General features: G+C 39.4%; 1 protein-coding gene across 1 annotated transcript; it reads left to right on the top strand.

Moving 5' to 3' along the window:
* The first annotated feature begins 491 nt into the window (after positions 1–491).
* Positions 492–14,401, top strand: nat8l (N-acetyltransferase 8-like). Its single transcript, XM_066719793.1, has 3 exons — positions 492–902; positions 2,525–2,689; positions 12,922–14,401. Exons 1-3 carry the CDS (start codon positions 590–592, stop codon positions 13,287–13,289), a joined length of 846 nt encoding a protein of 281 aa, XP_066575890.1. The 5' UTR covers positions 492–589; the 3' UTR covers positions 13,290–14,401.
* Positions 14,402–15,471: the final 1,070 nt, after the last annotated feature.

Genomic DNA, 15,471 nt, shown 5'->3' on the forward strand with positions numbered 1-15,471 from the left:
AGCCACGCTTATTATTAATAACCCCTATTCGTCCTTCATCGACACTGTGAAATCTTAACAATGATTCCCAAAATAATGCCACGAGGTGGCCGCAGTAGCTTTATAACGGACGTGCACACATCCTGATGCCAGAGCATTAGATTTGTCAGCTATAAACTAGTTCAACACACCGGTATGACAGGAGCGGATTTCTGACACACACACGCACACACACACACACACACAAACTAAACAAATGCGGAGACGAGACAGCAGCTTTTAAGAGCAGGAAATACCTTAGTAATCTAAAATGAAAATAAGATTAAAAAAAGAAAAGAAACGGGGTGTTGCACTCTTTTTTTATTCCTCCTCCTATGACACCACGTGGTGGGCTGCTATAACCAATCTCTAAGATGCCAGGGCCACCCAGGGCCCCAGAATCTGAATGCGCCCGCTATGCCGCATTATAAATACTGCTTAAAATGCAGCGCTTTCTCTTGGTCGTGCAAAAAGCCCAGGGTTGCAGTGCTGCATTTGCCTTTTCTTTTCACCATAATAAAAAGCATCCCTTCTTTTTTTTCGCGTTTCAAGCTTTTCTGCGGCCAGTTGCATGCATTGTTTGTCTCCCAAAATGGTTTGCGAGACTAAAATTGTTGCGGATGAACATGACTCCATACCTGGGACCAAAAAAGGCTCCATTATAGTTTCCTCCTCTCAGATGTGGACCACTTCGTCGGCGTCTTCAAATACTCTCGAGGAAAGCGTGAAGAAAGATACCGTATTTATCCGAAAATTTGAGCGCTCGGACCATGGCGAAGTCCGACGCATCTTTTATGAAGGGATAATGGAGAGAATACCCAATACGGCATTTCGAGGGTTAAAACACCAAACTAAAACGCAAATCCTGTATGCATTTATAACAAGTAAGTGGTGTGCATTTCCAGTTGCAGAAGAATTGCATTTCTACAGATTATGACAATATTGCACCTAATCTTACTTTACTGTATTGATGTTAAAACATTTTTAATGTAGGTTGAAACGTTCATTGAATATGCCTGATTATGCGTTTATTAATACATTGGCAATACATTTATATTTGGAGGATTTATAGTATTTTATTTCTAACCTTGCTTCTATTGTAAGCATGGATTGCTCTTCCATCTGCATCACCAATCACCTCGAAAATAGAACATAGTGGAAAAGCAATAGACTACGTTTTCATTAGATTCACTTTTTTATTAATAAACCTGAACAAATGCGTTCTCTCCACATATGCATGTATGTATCATGGTGCTGTTTACTTTTAGATTCACATGATCTTTAATGCGACCATTTATTTGTGTGGGAAAGTAAAGCACTAAATAGAAGGCAGCCGCTTCTCTGTTCTTGACAAGAGCATGTTGTAATGCATGCTGCATGCATGTCGTGTGGTGGGAAGATCGCCGTGCTGACGGTGTATGTATGCGGTGTGTACTATGCCTGGTGGACGACGCATGAATGAATGAATGTAGGGATCTGCCCACGGTGTGTGCGCACCAATAGCACTAATTTGCAGCTTGGTGAGAGCGCACGACGCCTTTACTGCAAAGGCAAGGGATCGACTGCATGCTTGCCGACCGGGGTTGTAGTATACGCAATTAGAAAAACGTTATATTCCCACCGCACTCCACTGTCATTAGAGTATATTCTGCATATTCGTCGTTGTGATTGTAGATCTAACAGTATTAATTTGCCTGGACAAATCCAATCCATTCAGAAATGTGCATGTTTTTATACATTCGATATGTACTGTTTGCAAAAATTAAACATGTCTTTTTTTTTACATTGTGTAGCTAAATGTAAATCATTTTATCTCAAAAGAAAAAAAATACACGTGTAACTAAGAATAACGTGGTAAGTAAAGCATAAAAAGAAGATTGTATAATTACAGCCCCCACTAACAAGGACCGGCGCACTGTTCTGATTGATTTCTGTGTTGATTGTCTTAGTCTCAGGAGGATATTGTTGATCTTAAAACATTTGTGTATGTACATGCATACGCTCTATACGAGCAGCAGGCCATACCGGCACTATCACAACATCACATCGTGGTGCAATGGGGTAAAACCTGTATTGCATGGTGCCGCCTACAGAAAAGCATAAATCATGCCATTTTGCGCATCTTTTCTGTGCTCTCCACTTGCGCCCCCATGTGACAATTCGAGTGAAAATGACCAAAACATTCAAGTGACATTTTATATGTCGAAAAGCTGCTATTGTCGTATATGTTAGGAAATATTTGTATGTATCTACAAATACAAATTGTATATTAACGTCTACTTAACGAGTTGTTATTATTTTATAGACATTTTGCATTTACCTCCATATTTTAATGTATAGTGTTTTATTGTAGGCTTTAATTTTCTCCGTAAATGATCTGGTTGGAGCTACTTTTAAAGTTTAAACTGATACTGTGAATATGTTCACTGGGTTTTTTTCCTCCGAAATCAACATTTGATTCTCTTTTCTGACAGGTATCGTTTATTTCTCTCCCTTATCTCCATAGTAATGTGCTTTGTTGTGACCAAGTCCTTGGCGCTGACCTGCTGTGCGCCACTCATTCTCTTGGGTGCGAGGTACTACTTCAGTAGGAAAGTTATCCTCAGCTATCTCGATTGCGCACTGCACACGGACATGTCTGACATTGAACAGTATTACATGAAACCAACAGGTAAGGAGGTTTAGGATACGTCTAGGTACATTGCGTGTATGTATGTGTGTATGTACATTGCATTTTGATTAGAATATATGTGTATGAATGTGTGTGAGATCCAAATGCTATTTTATAAAGGAATTCTAGAACGACTATAGTCTAGACAGATATAGACAGATCGGCTTGCACTACATTTATAGGATTGAAATAGCCAGCTGGAACAAAAAAACAAAAACAACCACAAACAAACAAAACAAATCTAAAAATAAGAAAACCCCACCTGCCCTGGTAAGTGATAGTTGTTTTTACTAGGAATGGACTTGTATCAGTTCTGCGGCGTTGGTTATAAACACGCTACGCTGTAACTGCTGCAGGATTTTGTTCCCTGTCTGTAAGTGGTATACATAAACAATGACACGTTTTAAAACTAACAACTCATAATTAAACAAAACACAAATAACACATAGGCAACACTTTAGGAAACAACGCATTCCAAGCTGTCCAGCCCAATATTTATTTTTCTCCTTTAATTCTTTAATACGGCCCTACATTTTATTTCGTTTTCACAGGTAGTAAGATTTATTTTCGTTTTCTCTCTCTCTATGTCTGTGGGGTTGCCTATGTAGCTTTGCTAACTCTGGCTTCTCTTAGGACTTAGGACCTGCAGATGGATTCATAATTGAGAGAAAATACGGCTAATTAGTCGATTATATAAGACCGTCACAGGAAAGCGCTCTAATTACTCAGAGGACGTCTACTACGTCAGCCTCCAATTACTATGTATTGCAAAGGGTTTTCAGGACGGGCTACCGAGAAAACAAAAATTGAATTGTCAGTGCTCTCTGCAAAGTGCCATGCCTCTATGCAGAAACCAAACGCCCACTTATTTAAAATGTAGTGTTTTATCAGTGGTATTTTTTAAAACATTAAAAACAATTCCTTCATTGAAGCTCTCTATGAACCTTTGAAGCAGAGTGAAAAAGTACTTCTTAAGTGGCAGGTAATGAAAAAGGCTTACTTCAAATATATTAACAAATACATAAATGCAGATTTCCTTAGCCTAGGCACCAGCAAAGTCTGGGTCAGTGAAGCACTCGCATTCATCTAATCTTTGTGGATGCTCTGAGTACAGAGCCATACAACCAGACCATTGAAGCCATGTAGCCTATAACATAAGACCGAAGTCCTGAGAGGCCTTCAGCGAGATCTGGGTATATATATTCCTGAATAACTATGCACTTCTTTCAAAGCATCTTGTGGCAAGTCGGTGCAGTGCCCTGTGCTTCAACAGAACCTAGACAGCACTAGAATATAAGAAGCTCCCAGACGAGATAGTGGCAGGCAGTGAGAGCTGGGATATCTTGACTCGCTAGATAATGTGCAGTTAATATGCTGATGGTGGTGAACCAAGACCACATAGAAGAGGGGGCAGGGAATCTTACACTAGATATTATACACTGACTCCATGCCGTGTGTGTGCACTCACAGTAGTATTTATAAAGCTTGCATTTCAAGGTACATTTGATCACTTGAAAGACTTAGTTTTTTGTCAGTTTCCCCCCAATAAAATATTGTTAATGTAATTTACTCACAATACACTCATAATACTCACAATTGATAAGTACAAACATGGAGGGATGCTGCAGATCATAGATGTCAAATTTGAATTCAAAGAACAAAGAACTCAAAGGACATATCTGTTCAATAATTTAAGCCTGAATTAAATATTTTGGGTTAATTTACTCAGTGCAAAGATGCATATATACTGTATTTGAAAAATCAACATGCCATTTAACCTTACCGGACATATTTGGTGAGGTTCGCTACATCCACTATTTTCTTCTAGGAGAGAACTGGCAAGTGATGAAGCCATTTCATTTCCAGAGTGTGAATGGATAGAGACTTTATAATAGGCTTTCAAGCTGAGCACCCTGAAATATTCTTCTTGAAAGAAAAGAACAGTCAGTTGAAGTGACCAAATAGTAGGTATATTTAAGTGGAATATGCATTTAAAGTATCTGTATCATCAGTGGCAAATATTCAGATTCATCAGCAGAAACCATCAGAGAGTGCTCTGTATTTTTGATTAATCGATGGCTAAGTTTTAAAATAGACATGTTTTTATACTGAGGACATCAATTTGAGGTCAGAACACACTGATGTCTATATATAACCTCTGTAAGTCAATGAATAATAATAAATAAAATAAATATTTGACATAGTTTCAAGGTTGTTGCTGATATATGTCAACAGCCAGACTAAGGATATAGCCTACTGATTACTTGGTGAATCTGATTGATGTTGGTTAGCGTAAGAATTTATAATTTCAGGCTTAAGCTCTGACTTTGATATACAAACCCTGGTGCAAATAAATGTTTGAAAAACCCTTGGTAAAAATTACCCCTAATTAAAAATAGCTACACTACAATCTGAAGGCATTACAAATGTTGAAATCCAAAATAATATTAACATCAGGTTTTGAAAAACACTTTTTAATGTATTTAAAATATGTTACGAAGTCATCCTATTCTTTTGTCATTAATCAAAGTTCAGTGTTTTTTTGTTTTGTTTCAGGTGGTAACATATCAGAGCTATTTTCTGTCTCTGGACTGTAGACATTAGTAGCGGGTTCACATTGTCTGCAATTCAACAATTCCCTTTGGGATCGTGACAAAAAATCTTAAAGAAGCCCTCACCACCTTTTATAGGTCTAAGCTCCATTCAGCCTGCATATCACTAGATTGTAGATGGTCACTTTAGGATTCTGATCTAGCTTTTTACTTCTGTGACTCCTTTTTATTATTCTTGTTATCTATAATCAAAACTGCTTTAAAATGTAAAAAATCTTTATGCAGCAGATTATTTATCCAAACATTGGTCATTCTTCTACTTCAGTGCAAGCCATTACAAAATCTTCTACGAAAATAACCAATTTTTGAGTACTACAGCATATTGGGATATTCACAGTGATCACAGTAAGAGCTGTGACAAATTGTAGATTCCAGATAAGGTCCTGCAGGGAATCTCCCCATTGGTCTGGGACAGGTAGAGAAAAATGGATCTTATTAATCGTTTGAACACCACTGCAAGGCATTTGCTGTGGCTAGATAAACACTGCACTGCTGATTTATGGAGAAATGGGGGATTAATAATGGCAACTGGACACAATTAATTATATTGATAAGATCACAAGAGTGGCCCAAGTTAACTATGCTTCTTAAAGGGTCTCTTGGTCACATTTAAATTCTTACTTTTGTCTTCCAGCTTCAGATAAAAAAGCATGACTAGCTCTGGAATTAAGACTTTGGTGCAACAGCCTGACCTCCACTTGTAAGCTATAGGTTTGTTAAGCATTATACAACCTATTTTAGTAGTAGAAATTGAAGGATGGAGAAGGGATATCTGTCCATTAGTTTGTAGAGAGATCTTTAGGCTTCTGATAATAAATCCAATAAGTGTGAGTATTTCTTTCTCACACTATATCTATCTGCCTATATATACATCTATATATATAATAGTGTTTTAAGGAACGCTCTAAAAGTTATTGATCATTAAAACAGAGTGCTGTCTTTGAGGCTAATGGGTTCTTGTCAGCCAGGAGCAGGATTACTAGCGTACTGTAGTTATGTGGTAATGTCCAATGTGTCTTCTGGTAAGATGGGGGATAGTCGCCTCAGGGGGAATAAGGCTGGTGTTGGGGGAGGGGAGGGTTGTCACTGCGAAGCCTCACTCCGCCATTCGTCAGTGATCAGTGACAGCGAGAGGGAGAGGGAGAGGGAGAGAAATTGCTGATGCAGTGGATGTGTCAGGGAGATCTATATAGCCAGTGTGCCCCCTGCTCCTCTGGGAGCCACACACACACACACACACACACACACACACACACACGCACACACACACACACAGCAGAGGACAAAGAACGCCTGCTGTTCTATATTCACTGCAGACCACAGCACCTGAGCATGTGACACTGACACAGAGTGCAACATGGGGCTGTGGATTTGGCATGGGTATGCCCATTTTAAATGGCTCTGAGATTAATTGGGTGCGCCCGCTAATTTTTCGCTCCCTCAGCCCAGGAGATGCGATGAGAGAGAGCACTGAAATGGAGCTACCACCTTTTTCCGCCACATTAGTCTTGTTAAGCAGATGAACACAGGAGTTCTCCTCTTGCAGTATTTGTCTGGTTTTGTAAATGTGCCTGGCCAATGGGGTTTCCTTGGTACAGTCGGGTGAATTGACTCCAATGAAGTTCTCATCACTACACTTCATAGTAAGCTGTGGTACCAAGGCAAATACGGGAGCCTTACAACAGCACTGACAGGGCAGATTTGACTTCTATAAACATTTTTTTATTATTATTATTATTATTATTATTATTATTATTATTATTATTATTATTTCTTGGCAGACGCCCTTATCCATTGCGACAACATTTTTTTTTTTTCAGAAGCTTAGTATTACTTATTTACATTACATTACATTATTTGTCATTTAGCAGACGCTCTTATCCAGGGCGACTTACATTTGTACCCATTTATGCATCTGGGCATTACTGGAGCATGTATTGGTATAAATGAAAAATGAACAGAACATCATTAGTGAGTATAACTGAAGGAATAGGAAGAGCAATATCTACATACTGATAATATCTAAATGATTTACTGTTCCATTGCTATGGTATGCATGCAGATACAGTACCAGAGAGTTGTTACAATCTGAACAAACTCCCTAGCGATGTGGTTGAAGCGACAATTTGGTAACATTTAAAAATAGACTGGATAGGATCCTTGGATCAGTTATTGATGGACACCAAACGAGCACGATGGGGCGAATGGCCTCCTCTCATTTGTAAACTTTCTTATGTTCTTATGATTCATGCAACAAGAAAGAAAGACTTTCTGTAGAGGTCTGTGGTGGCCTGATTTAAAAGGAAACTATTAATAAATGCAAGGTAAAATGAGGCAACTGCACTGGCAGAGTTTCATTCAAGGACGGAAAACAATGACTTGTTTCGAAGTAAAGGTCTCCTGTGAGAATTAAATAAAAATGAAAAGATACAAACTGTTGTGTCATTCTTTTAGAATAAACTCGGATAGTCAGTATAGTGTTCAACTCTATACTGTTAAGGGTTTCAGAAAGCCCTCTTAAGTATTGCTTGGATTCTCTTTAAATTCCCATTTCTCCAGGCCTTTTATTGATGCTGTGGTTGGTGGATTTAAAACAAAATTGACTTTGAAGGACAAGTCTTGGATGGGAAAATAGATTTGGAAATACACTGATTGATGGTAGTTACATGTGGAGTATTGTATTTGTATTTTTAAAAGATGGGTTATTGACGCTTACGTTATTGACCGGTTATTAAGGCTACAAAGCTTTTTCCGCATCCAGTTACGTTTTCATTTCAGTATGGTCTTGGAAGACCTCATGTGCGATGCAAGTTTTTCTCCTTTCCGGAAAACAGAAACAGATTGTACAAGGCGACTTTTAGTCTGCTTTAAAGTTGCCCTTGCATCAGTGTTTGTGGAATCAGGGTTTTTGATGGTGATGTTCCATTAACAGCCATGTTCAGCCTGTTAGATCATATAACAATGATTCACATGTTAATTCTGGAAAGCATAGGGAGAAAAACTGTCTCCCATCTGTTCATGGGGAAACCCCCCTCCCCACTCTTCCTTGCAGACAAATGTGCAGTGTTTGCTGTGTCTGACACCCTCTTGAGCTCCTCTGGCACGTGAGCAGGCTTCTAGGGAGAAAAACTAAAATGGAAGCCTGATTACAAGAAAAAAAGGCCATCTATTTCAGTCCTCCTCACACGTCTGAGATATTTAGGGAACATATACACTGGAAAAATAATTATTGAATGAAACTAGCAACGACATGATACGACGTAACTTCCCGCACTGAGACATAAGATATATAATAAATCGTTACAGATTATTTCAAACTAGTGGAATCCTGCCAATTGAAATAGCTTGCCTTGATGCACCTTTACAATAAGGTGAGAGAAGTCAGGTTGTATATTTACCAGCTTTTTTGATCCATTATATTATTTTCTGAAAAGATAGAAACCACGCCAGTTTAAAAGCAGCTTCGTATCATATGCAGAACACTTGTCTAAGTCAGGTCCCTTTGTTATTTATTTATTTTTGTTTACCCTCCCCCATTTATTTTCCTGTTCAAATCAAGTCACAGCTGCGTCCTACAGCGAGGAGGACTGATGATGGATGAGTGTCCTCTGATCTCATCATCTAACCAGATCCTCTATTCTCCCGATGAATCTAATCAGCAGATATTGCCAAGCTACTGATCCCAGGAGGACGGGGCTCAGCTCGGGCCATCTTCACCTAGCCTCACCAGGTGCGGTGAAGAGACTGAACCCCGGCCGAAAACCCCCAGCCGGTGGGATCGCCGAGGACAGTGTGGTGCTCCCTGTGTCTCCCCCCCTTCCCCCCGGGCCAAGGTCTGCAACTCAGGGCAACCGGGACACTAAGCAGCAACCTTCTGGATGCATGGCTCACCTTAGTAACCACGCAATGTGCCATTTTAGCAAGGTGAGCCGCTGGGAATCCCCCCGCACATTTGTTCTTGTTTTTCACCTTGACACCATTATAATGACTGGTTTGCAGCACTTTACTAAAGTTTGGTGCCGAACCTTTTTCTTTTCCACTTTAAACTGATGTAGAAGATGTTTTTTTTTCTTCTTCTTCTATCTTACGTCTCGTACACATCGTATTATCGACCCAGAGTAATGAATGTTAGAATGGACGTTACATGAAAGGGAATTAGGTTATAAATCTTTTGAGAAGGGGCGGGGGGGATGTTGGTTCAACCACTATTGACTTCAGTTCTCTTTGACTTCCTAAGGAAGGCAGGCAATTGGAAGAGCTCTGGATATGTGGAGTGGTCACTTTATGACACTCCAGTGCAAATCTTAAGCTGTTGTGACTTCCAACCCCCAAACAAGATGGCAATCAGACACCTGCTGTTCATGGTGTGAAATAATATTTCTGGAGCCTTATGGAAAACAAACAAACAAACAAATAAGCACAGATATTTTCAGCACCCCAAAGTCTGTACACTATATTTCAAGGGTTCTTAGCTTTAGTTCTTGAGGGTCCCTGTCTTCTGATTTTATTTCCACCCGAGTCTTTAGTGATCGCATTTTCTTTACTGAACCAATTTAGCAATCAGGTGCTGACAAGAGACCAAAAAAGCCTACTGAACTGCAGAAGCTTCAGGGAATAGAGTTGCACAGCCATGATGTATAACATTGCAGAGGGAGGAAATCATGAAAGAAAGATTAACCATAAAGGTTCTTTAACAGTGGCATAAATATGTATTTAAAATGGTCACATTTATTTTATTGCTCAAAGTGTGGCTATTAAATGGCAGATTTGTGACAAGTTTATAATTGTTCAATCTGATATTAATGTAATTTTAAAATCCTTTTTGAATACAGGAGGCAAGGAAGCAGTAATAGAGTTAGAGCCCCTTCCCAGGGTTCCTGTCTGTGTGTTAACCATGTAACAAAAAAGCACAATATGTGAGTTACACGGTGTCCTGTAATCTGTCTAATGTTTGTTGGGTGTCGTCAATGGATTTTGATATAGAAAGGTGTCTTAATTTTGTATGAATCTCGATACTTGTCACTTAATCCACATTGCTGTTTCCTGCCCCCAGTACACAGCACATGCACCTTTTGTGGTTTCTGTGAAGGTAGAATAAGACAGATCACCTTTAAGTATCTTGATTTTAACTGCTAATAAATTCAATGTGGCTGATAGTCTAGCTGTGCTTGTTTGAGCAACTGCTCCAAACTGTGATCACTTTAATAATCTGGCCTACTTCAGTTTGTAAATATTATGCATTGTGTCTAATACCTGTTTCTTCATATAACCTGAAGAGGAATGTCCATCTGAGAAATTAAATTAGGAATACAACTATATTGATCTCTGCTAGTCAGTGTTTAGATTAGCAGGTTACTTTTATTACTTATTGATCGATTTTGATAGTGAGACATTTGTTTTTAACTGTCCAGTGTGGGTTTAACACACACAAAACTGTCCTTGCTGATTCATTTCACAGGACTGAGAAGGATATAGCACCATGTGGCAGTGCGTCCATTGTTTTCAGCTCTGCCAACCCCTTTAAAAAGACAACCAAAAGGGAATAACATCATGTTACAAAAGTACAAATACCTGTCCTATCCAGTTTCTGCCTACCAGATCAGGTGGTCTCTAAAGCAATAGAGACTGGATTCAGGATGGCATTTACCTCGTCAAACTTACAATACGTAGATATACAGCTCTGAAAAAAATTAAGAGACCACTTAACATTGATTTCTGAACTTTTTTCCAGAGCTGTATATGTAGAAGCAATGCATTTATGCTCCTACATGGGCATGAATATCCAGTGCTGCTTGCCTTCTTAATTTAGTATCAATGATTGCTGCCAATTATTAAAACACCTTTTGAGGCAGATTGAAAGTTTGTAGGTATTTTAGCTTAAATTTCACTGGTAGTACAAGTTCTCTATAACTACTACTACTACTACTACTACTACTACTACTACTACTACTACTACTACTACAAGTAATACCCATAAAAGACTAGACTATAAATACAAAACATCCCCATGTTTGTCAGCAATGTAAATGTCAGTTTTAGTAAGCTCAATTCAAGTTTTCCAGCTATACGATCTAAACCAATATAAAGACAGTCTAAAGAGGTAACAATTTTTAAGTGTGTTTGTTTTCCAAGCAACAGGATTTAGTAATTTGTCCTCAGAATATCTTTGACAGTCTGCCTGTCCACCGCAGCCAGTTGTGTGTGCAGTGGCCGTAGCAGACACAGGACTGCAGGCACAATGTCACTGATGGATTTGTTCAGAGCTGTGTCACTGGCGATTCTCTCGCAGTCTGGCACACTGCGAGGGAACCCATGGATCTTGACTCATTTAATGGCCTTACTTTACTATTGTTCAGATAAAAGCAACATTTTTTATATATATATACAAAAAAAAGAAAACATATTTTAGTTTTAGGAACTACAAATCGTAATGGCAATTTGATATGGTAAACACCCACTGCAATAGTACACAAACATACTGTATTATAGCTGTGAAAGAGACCGGTCTGTGTCACAGAACGTTTCTTTATTGTCACAAGATATGCTTTTAATAAGGAAACAAACTTGAATTTACATTCTGAAAGTAGCTGTAAACTTGTGAAATAAAACTGTGGGCCAGGCTTAGAGGAGACAGTGAATTTCTTGGTTATGTAGGGTTTAGAGGGCTTTAGTTTCTCTGAAAAATGCAGTCAGAAAATCACAAGATCAAAATGCTTTACAAACCTTCCAAGCAGTTACTGAGTTCAGCATAACCTCTAAAGTTACTTCTCAGCTGTGATAAGCACAGGACAGCTGAAGATGTCAGCGTCAGTACTGTACATTGTGTGTTTTAACATCTGGCAAAACAAAACATCTGCTTTAAAACCATATTCATATTACATGCTGTGTAACACATTTGGGAGTGGAAGCAGAGGTGAAAGTTTAGAGCACAAATAACATTAGTTGTGCTGGGTTTTCCTCCCTTGAAATTAATTGGAGAAAGAATTCCTTTGATAAAAATTGCATTTGTTCTTGCATTAGTTTCTGTCTGTGGTCCTGTTGTGTCTGGTTCAGTGTGGTCTGTTAAGTAGTGTGGGGAGGAGCTTTTACAGTCTACTAGTTTACTGGTCCCATTCTCCACTATTGACCTGGCTTCAAGGGCAGCTTGGGTCACAGTCTCAGTGTGTTTGCTGGTGTCTGTGCCACGGCTCCTATAGCATGTATTGAGGGAAGGTTCAAATGTGAGATTTTCTAATCTGCAGGACACATTCGTTGAGTTTTCAGCTGTGAGAGGTGCTACATTAAGAAAAGCTCTTTGTGTCTCTTTATGGGAGAAAAAATAATAAATCCAGAAGAGGTGTTGGCAAGGGGTTGTAGTTGGTGGGGGAGGGGCAAATATATATATTTTACATTGTATTTTTATATGAGTCAATCCCAAAGTGCTTATTGACGTGTGTTTTCTGAATGCAAACAACTGCTGTAGTCCCTCATCCTAATGAACAGAGCTTTATATAGAGCATATATATGTATGTGTGTGTGTGTGTGTGCGTGTACGTGTGCGTGTCAGCAAGTCGTTGTAGAATACGGCGGAGCGTGTTGGCGCCCAGCGGGTGCGGCTCACAGACCTTTTCTTGTCTCCAGGCTCCAGTTTCTGGGTGGCAGTGCTGGAGGGGAAGGTGGTTGGCATCGTGGCGGCACAGGGCAGTGAGGAGGACAACACGGTGGAGCTGCGGCGCATGTCTGTGGACTCGCGTTACCGCGGGAAGGGCATCGCCAAGGCGCTGGGCCGCAAAGTGCTGGAGTTCGCCATGGTCAGCAACTACTCCGCCATTGTTCTGGGCACCACCGCTGTGAAGCTGGCCGCCCACAAGCTGTACGAGTCGCTGGGCTTCCGGCACGTGGGTGAAACGGAGGAGTACACGCTGCCCGGGATGAGCCACTCGCTGCTGGAGAGGATGTTCTTCCAGATCCGCTACCACCGCTACCGCCTGCAGCTGCGCGAAGAATAAACCTGCCGTTTCCTTTTTTTGGTTTTGACATTTTTTTTTCTTTTTTAAATTTAGATTTTTTTTTCACCTCTCCCTCCCCCTTTGGTCGCCCCTCTTCCCCACTCTCCCTTAAAAGACCCCCTTTCTTTGTCATTTCCCCTACCCACCCCAACCCGCCCACTACACACCGAATATACTCCTCGCACTTGATGATATGATTGTTTTTGGTTGTCAAACACTCTCCCTTACCTCCAACAACCCCTACGCCTCTGTTCTCCCACCCTGCCTCTTCCCCCTTTGCATCTAGCACACCTTGCAAACCCACCTCTCAGCCTGACCACATCCCACGCCACCCCCTCATCCGCAGGGTTCCAGCTCGGTTGATCTGGAGGAGGAAGAGCGGGCCTGGCTGGGTCAGTCTATGCGGTGGGGTGGCATCTCTGCTCCCGGCATTGCTCTGAGCCTCCGCCTTATCTCATGTCTTTCCACGGTTTCTCATCAGGACTGGATGGGGGTGGCTCTCTGATGAGATTTTCCCTTTGTTGGAGCCACCCCCTGATACCTATGATTAAGCACAGCAATTTCAATACAATAGTATTGGGAAAAAAACACACAAAAAACGAATTCAAAAAAGATCTATAGAGTACAGTACATTTCCATCTCAATGCCAAACAAACAGATTAATTCATTATCACAGAATCTATTTCAGTCATTGTTCATTACTGTCAAGCAATTCAGGGCTTGCTTGACTTATTTTCTTTTCAAATCTGTATTTAAATATTTCTTATTTTTGTTTTCACTACCATGTGGAAATTGTCCAGCGTGCTCCAGTGCATGAAGAGGAACAATAAAGCTAGTGTTTGCTCACCTAAACACGCAGCACTACCAATAAGGCACCTGGCTACCTTATTCCCGCATTGATAGAAATGGATATATATATATATATATATATATATATATATATATATATATATATATATATATATATATATGTGTGTGTGTGTGTATTAAAGTGTGTGTGATTGTATAGACCAGTGGTTTTCAAACCGGTCCTGGAGTACCCCCTGCCCTGCTGGTTTTTGTTCCAACCTAGGTCTTAATTACTTAATTGAATGGTATATTGCTTTGTTAGGTCAATTAAGCAATTAAGACCTTAGTTGGAATAAAAACCAGCAGGGCAGGGGGTACTCCAGGACCGGTTTGAAAACCACTGGTATAGACACATTGACCTTAAAATGAAATTATAAATTGCCAAAAGAAAATTTTCAGTCAAAGAATAATTACTTAAGATCCATCAAAATTGATTAAAAAACCTGGATTGAACACCCATGGGTGTATTAGGGTGTGTGCATATGTATTTGTGTATATGTAAATATACAGACTAGACATTAATTTAGATTTTTAACCTTTTTATTTTAGATGATAGTATAGGTGCCATTAGCTAATGCTTTTGAATTTTGACAATAATTTAAGATCAATTATTGCATATATTGCAATATTAAATTTTTTTCAATATATCATTTTTTTTTTGTAATTTTAAAAACTATATATTAAAAAAAAAGAATTGGAATAGATTGTTTTTCAAGCTACAATTAAAAGAGTCCTGAAGATGGATTGTTCATGCTTGCATTAACATTAAACAACAAAATAATCCAAACAATTACAATAGGTTACCAGACACTTTGTGGCTTGCCTCCCTAAAAAGACAGATTTTCAAAGAAATGAGAACACATGACTGACATAACATGACTGAATTGGCTTCTTGAAATTCGTAATTCTAGACACACAGAATATATATATATATATTTTACAAAAAATACATTAGAATAACACCCATTAACTCTCTCCATTCCCATTCTTTATCACAAGCCAGCAAAGGGAGAGACTTTAAACTTATGAGCCCAATTTGTTATATACTGTAAAAAAAATAAAGAAAAATTATCATAATTAAAAAAAAAAAACTAAAAAGGATGAACTTGATTTTCTTGCCTTGTCTTTCATATGTTCATTGATCTGACTGCAGCCCTGGGCCAGACCTCTGCATGCGCAATGGAGTCTTACTGTGCTGCTGTTTTTCATTTGAGCTTGTGCTGACCGATGTCATTGGAGCAGAGTGACGGCTGCAAGGTGTCTTGCTAACACGTTTGCACATGCAGGTGTGCACCAAATTAAAACACTGTCGCACGAACAGCCAACGGCAAGG

Source organism: Amia ocellicauda, chromosome 13 (assembly GCF_036373705.1).
Source record: "Amia ocellicauda isolate fAmiCal2 chromosome 13, fAmiCal2.hap1, whole genome shotgun sequence".
Lineage (NCBI taxonomy): Eukaryota > Metazoa > Chordata > Actinopteri > Amiiformes > Amiidae > Amia > Amia ocellicauda.

What these genes read in the sequence shown, in the direction of transcription:
- nat8l (XM_066719793.1), top strand. Translation starts at nt 590, where the DNA reads ATGCATTGTTTGTCTCCCAAAATGGTTTGCGAGACTAAAATTGTTGCG. An exon ending in CCTGTATGCATTTATAACAA is followed by an intron (nt 903 to 2,524) that starts GTAAGTGGTGTG and finishes TTATCTCCATAG; the next exon opens with TAATGTGCTTTGTTGTGACC. An exon ending in GTATTACATGAAACCAACAG is followed by an intron (nt 2,690 to 12,921) that starts GTAAGGAGGTTT and finishes TCTTGTCTCCAG; the next exon opens with GCTCCAGTTTCTGGGTGGCA.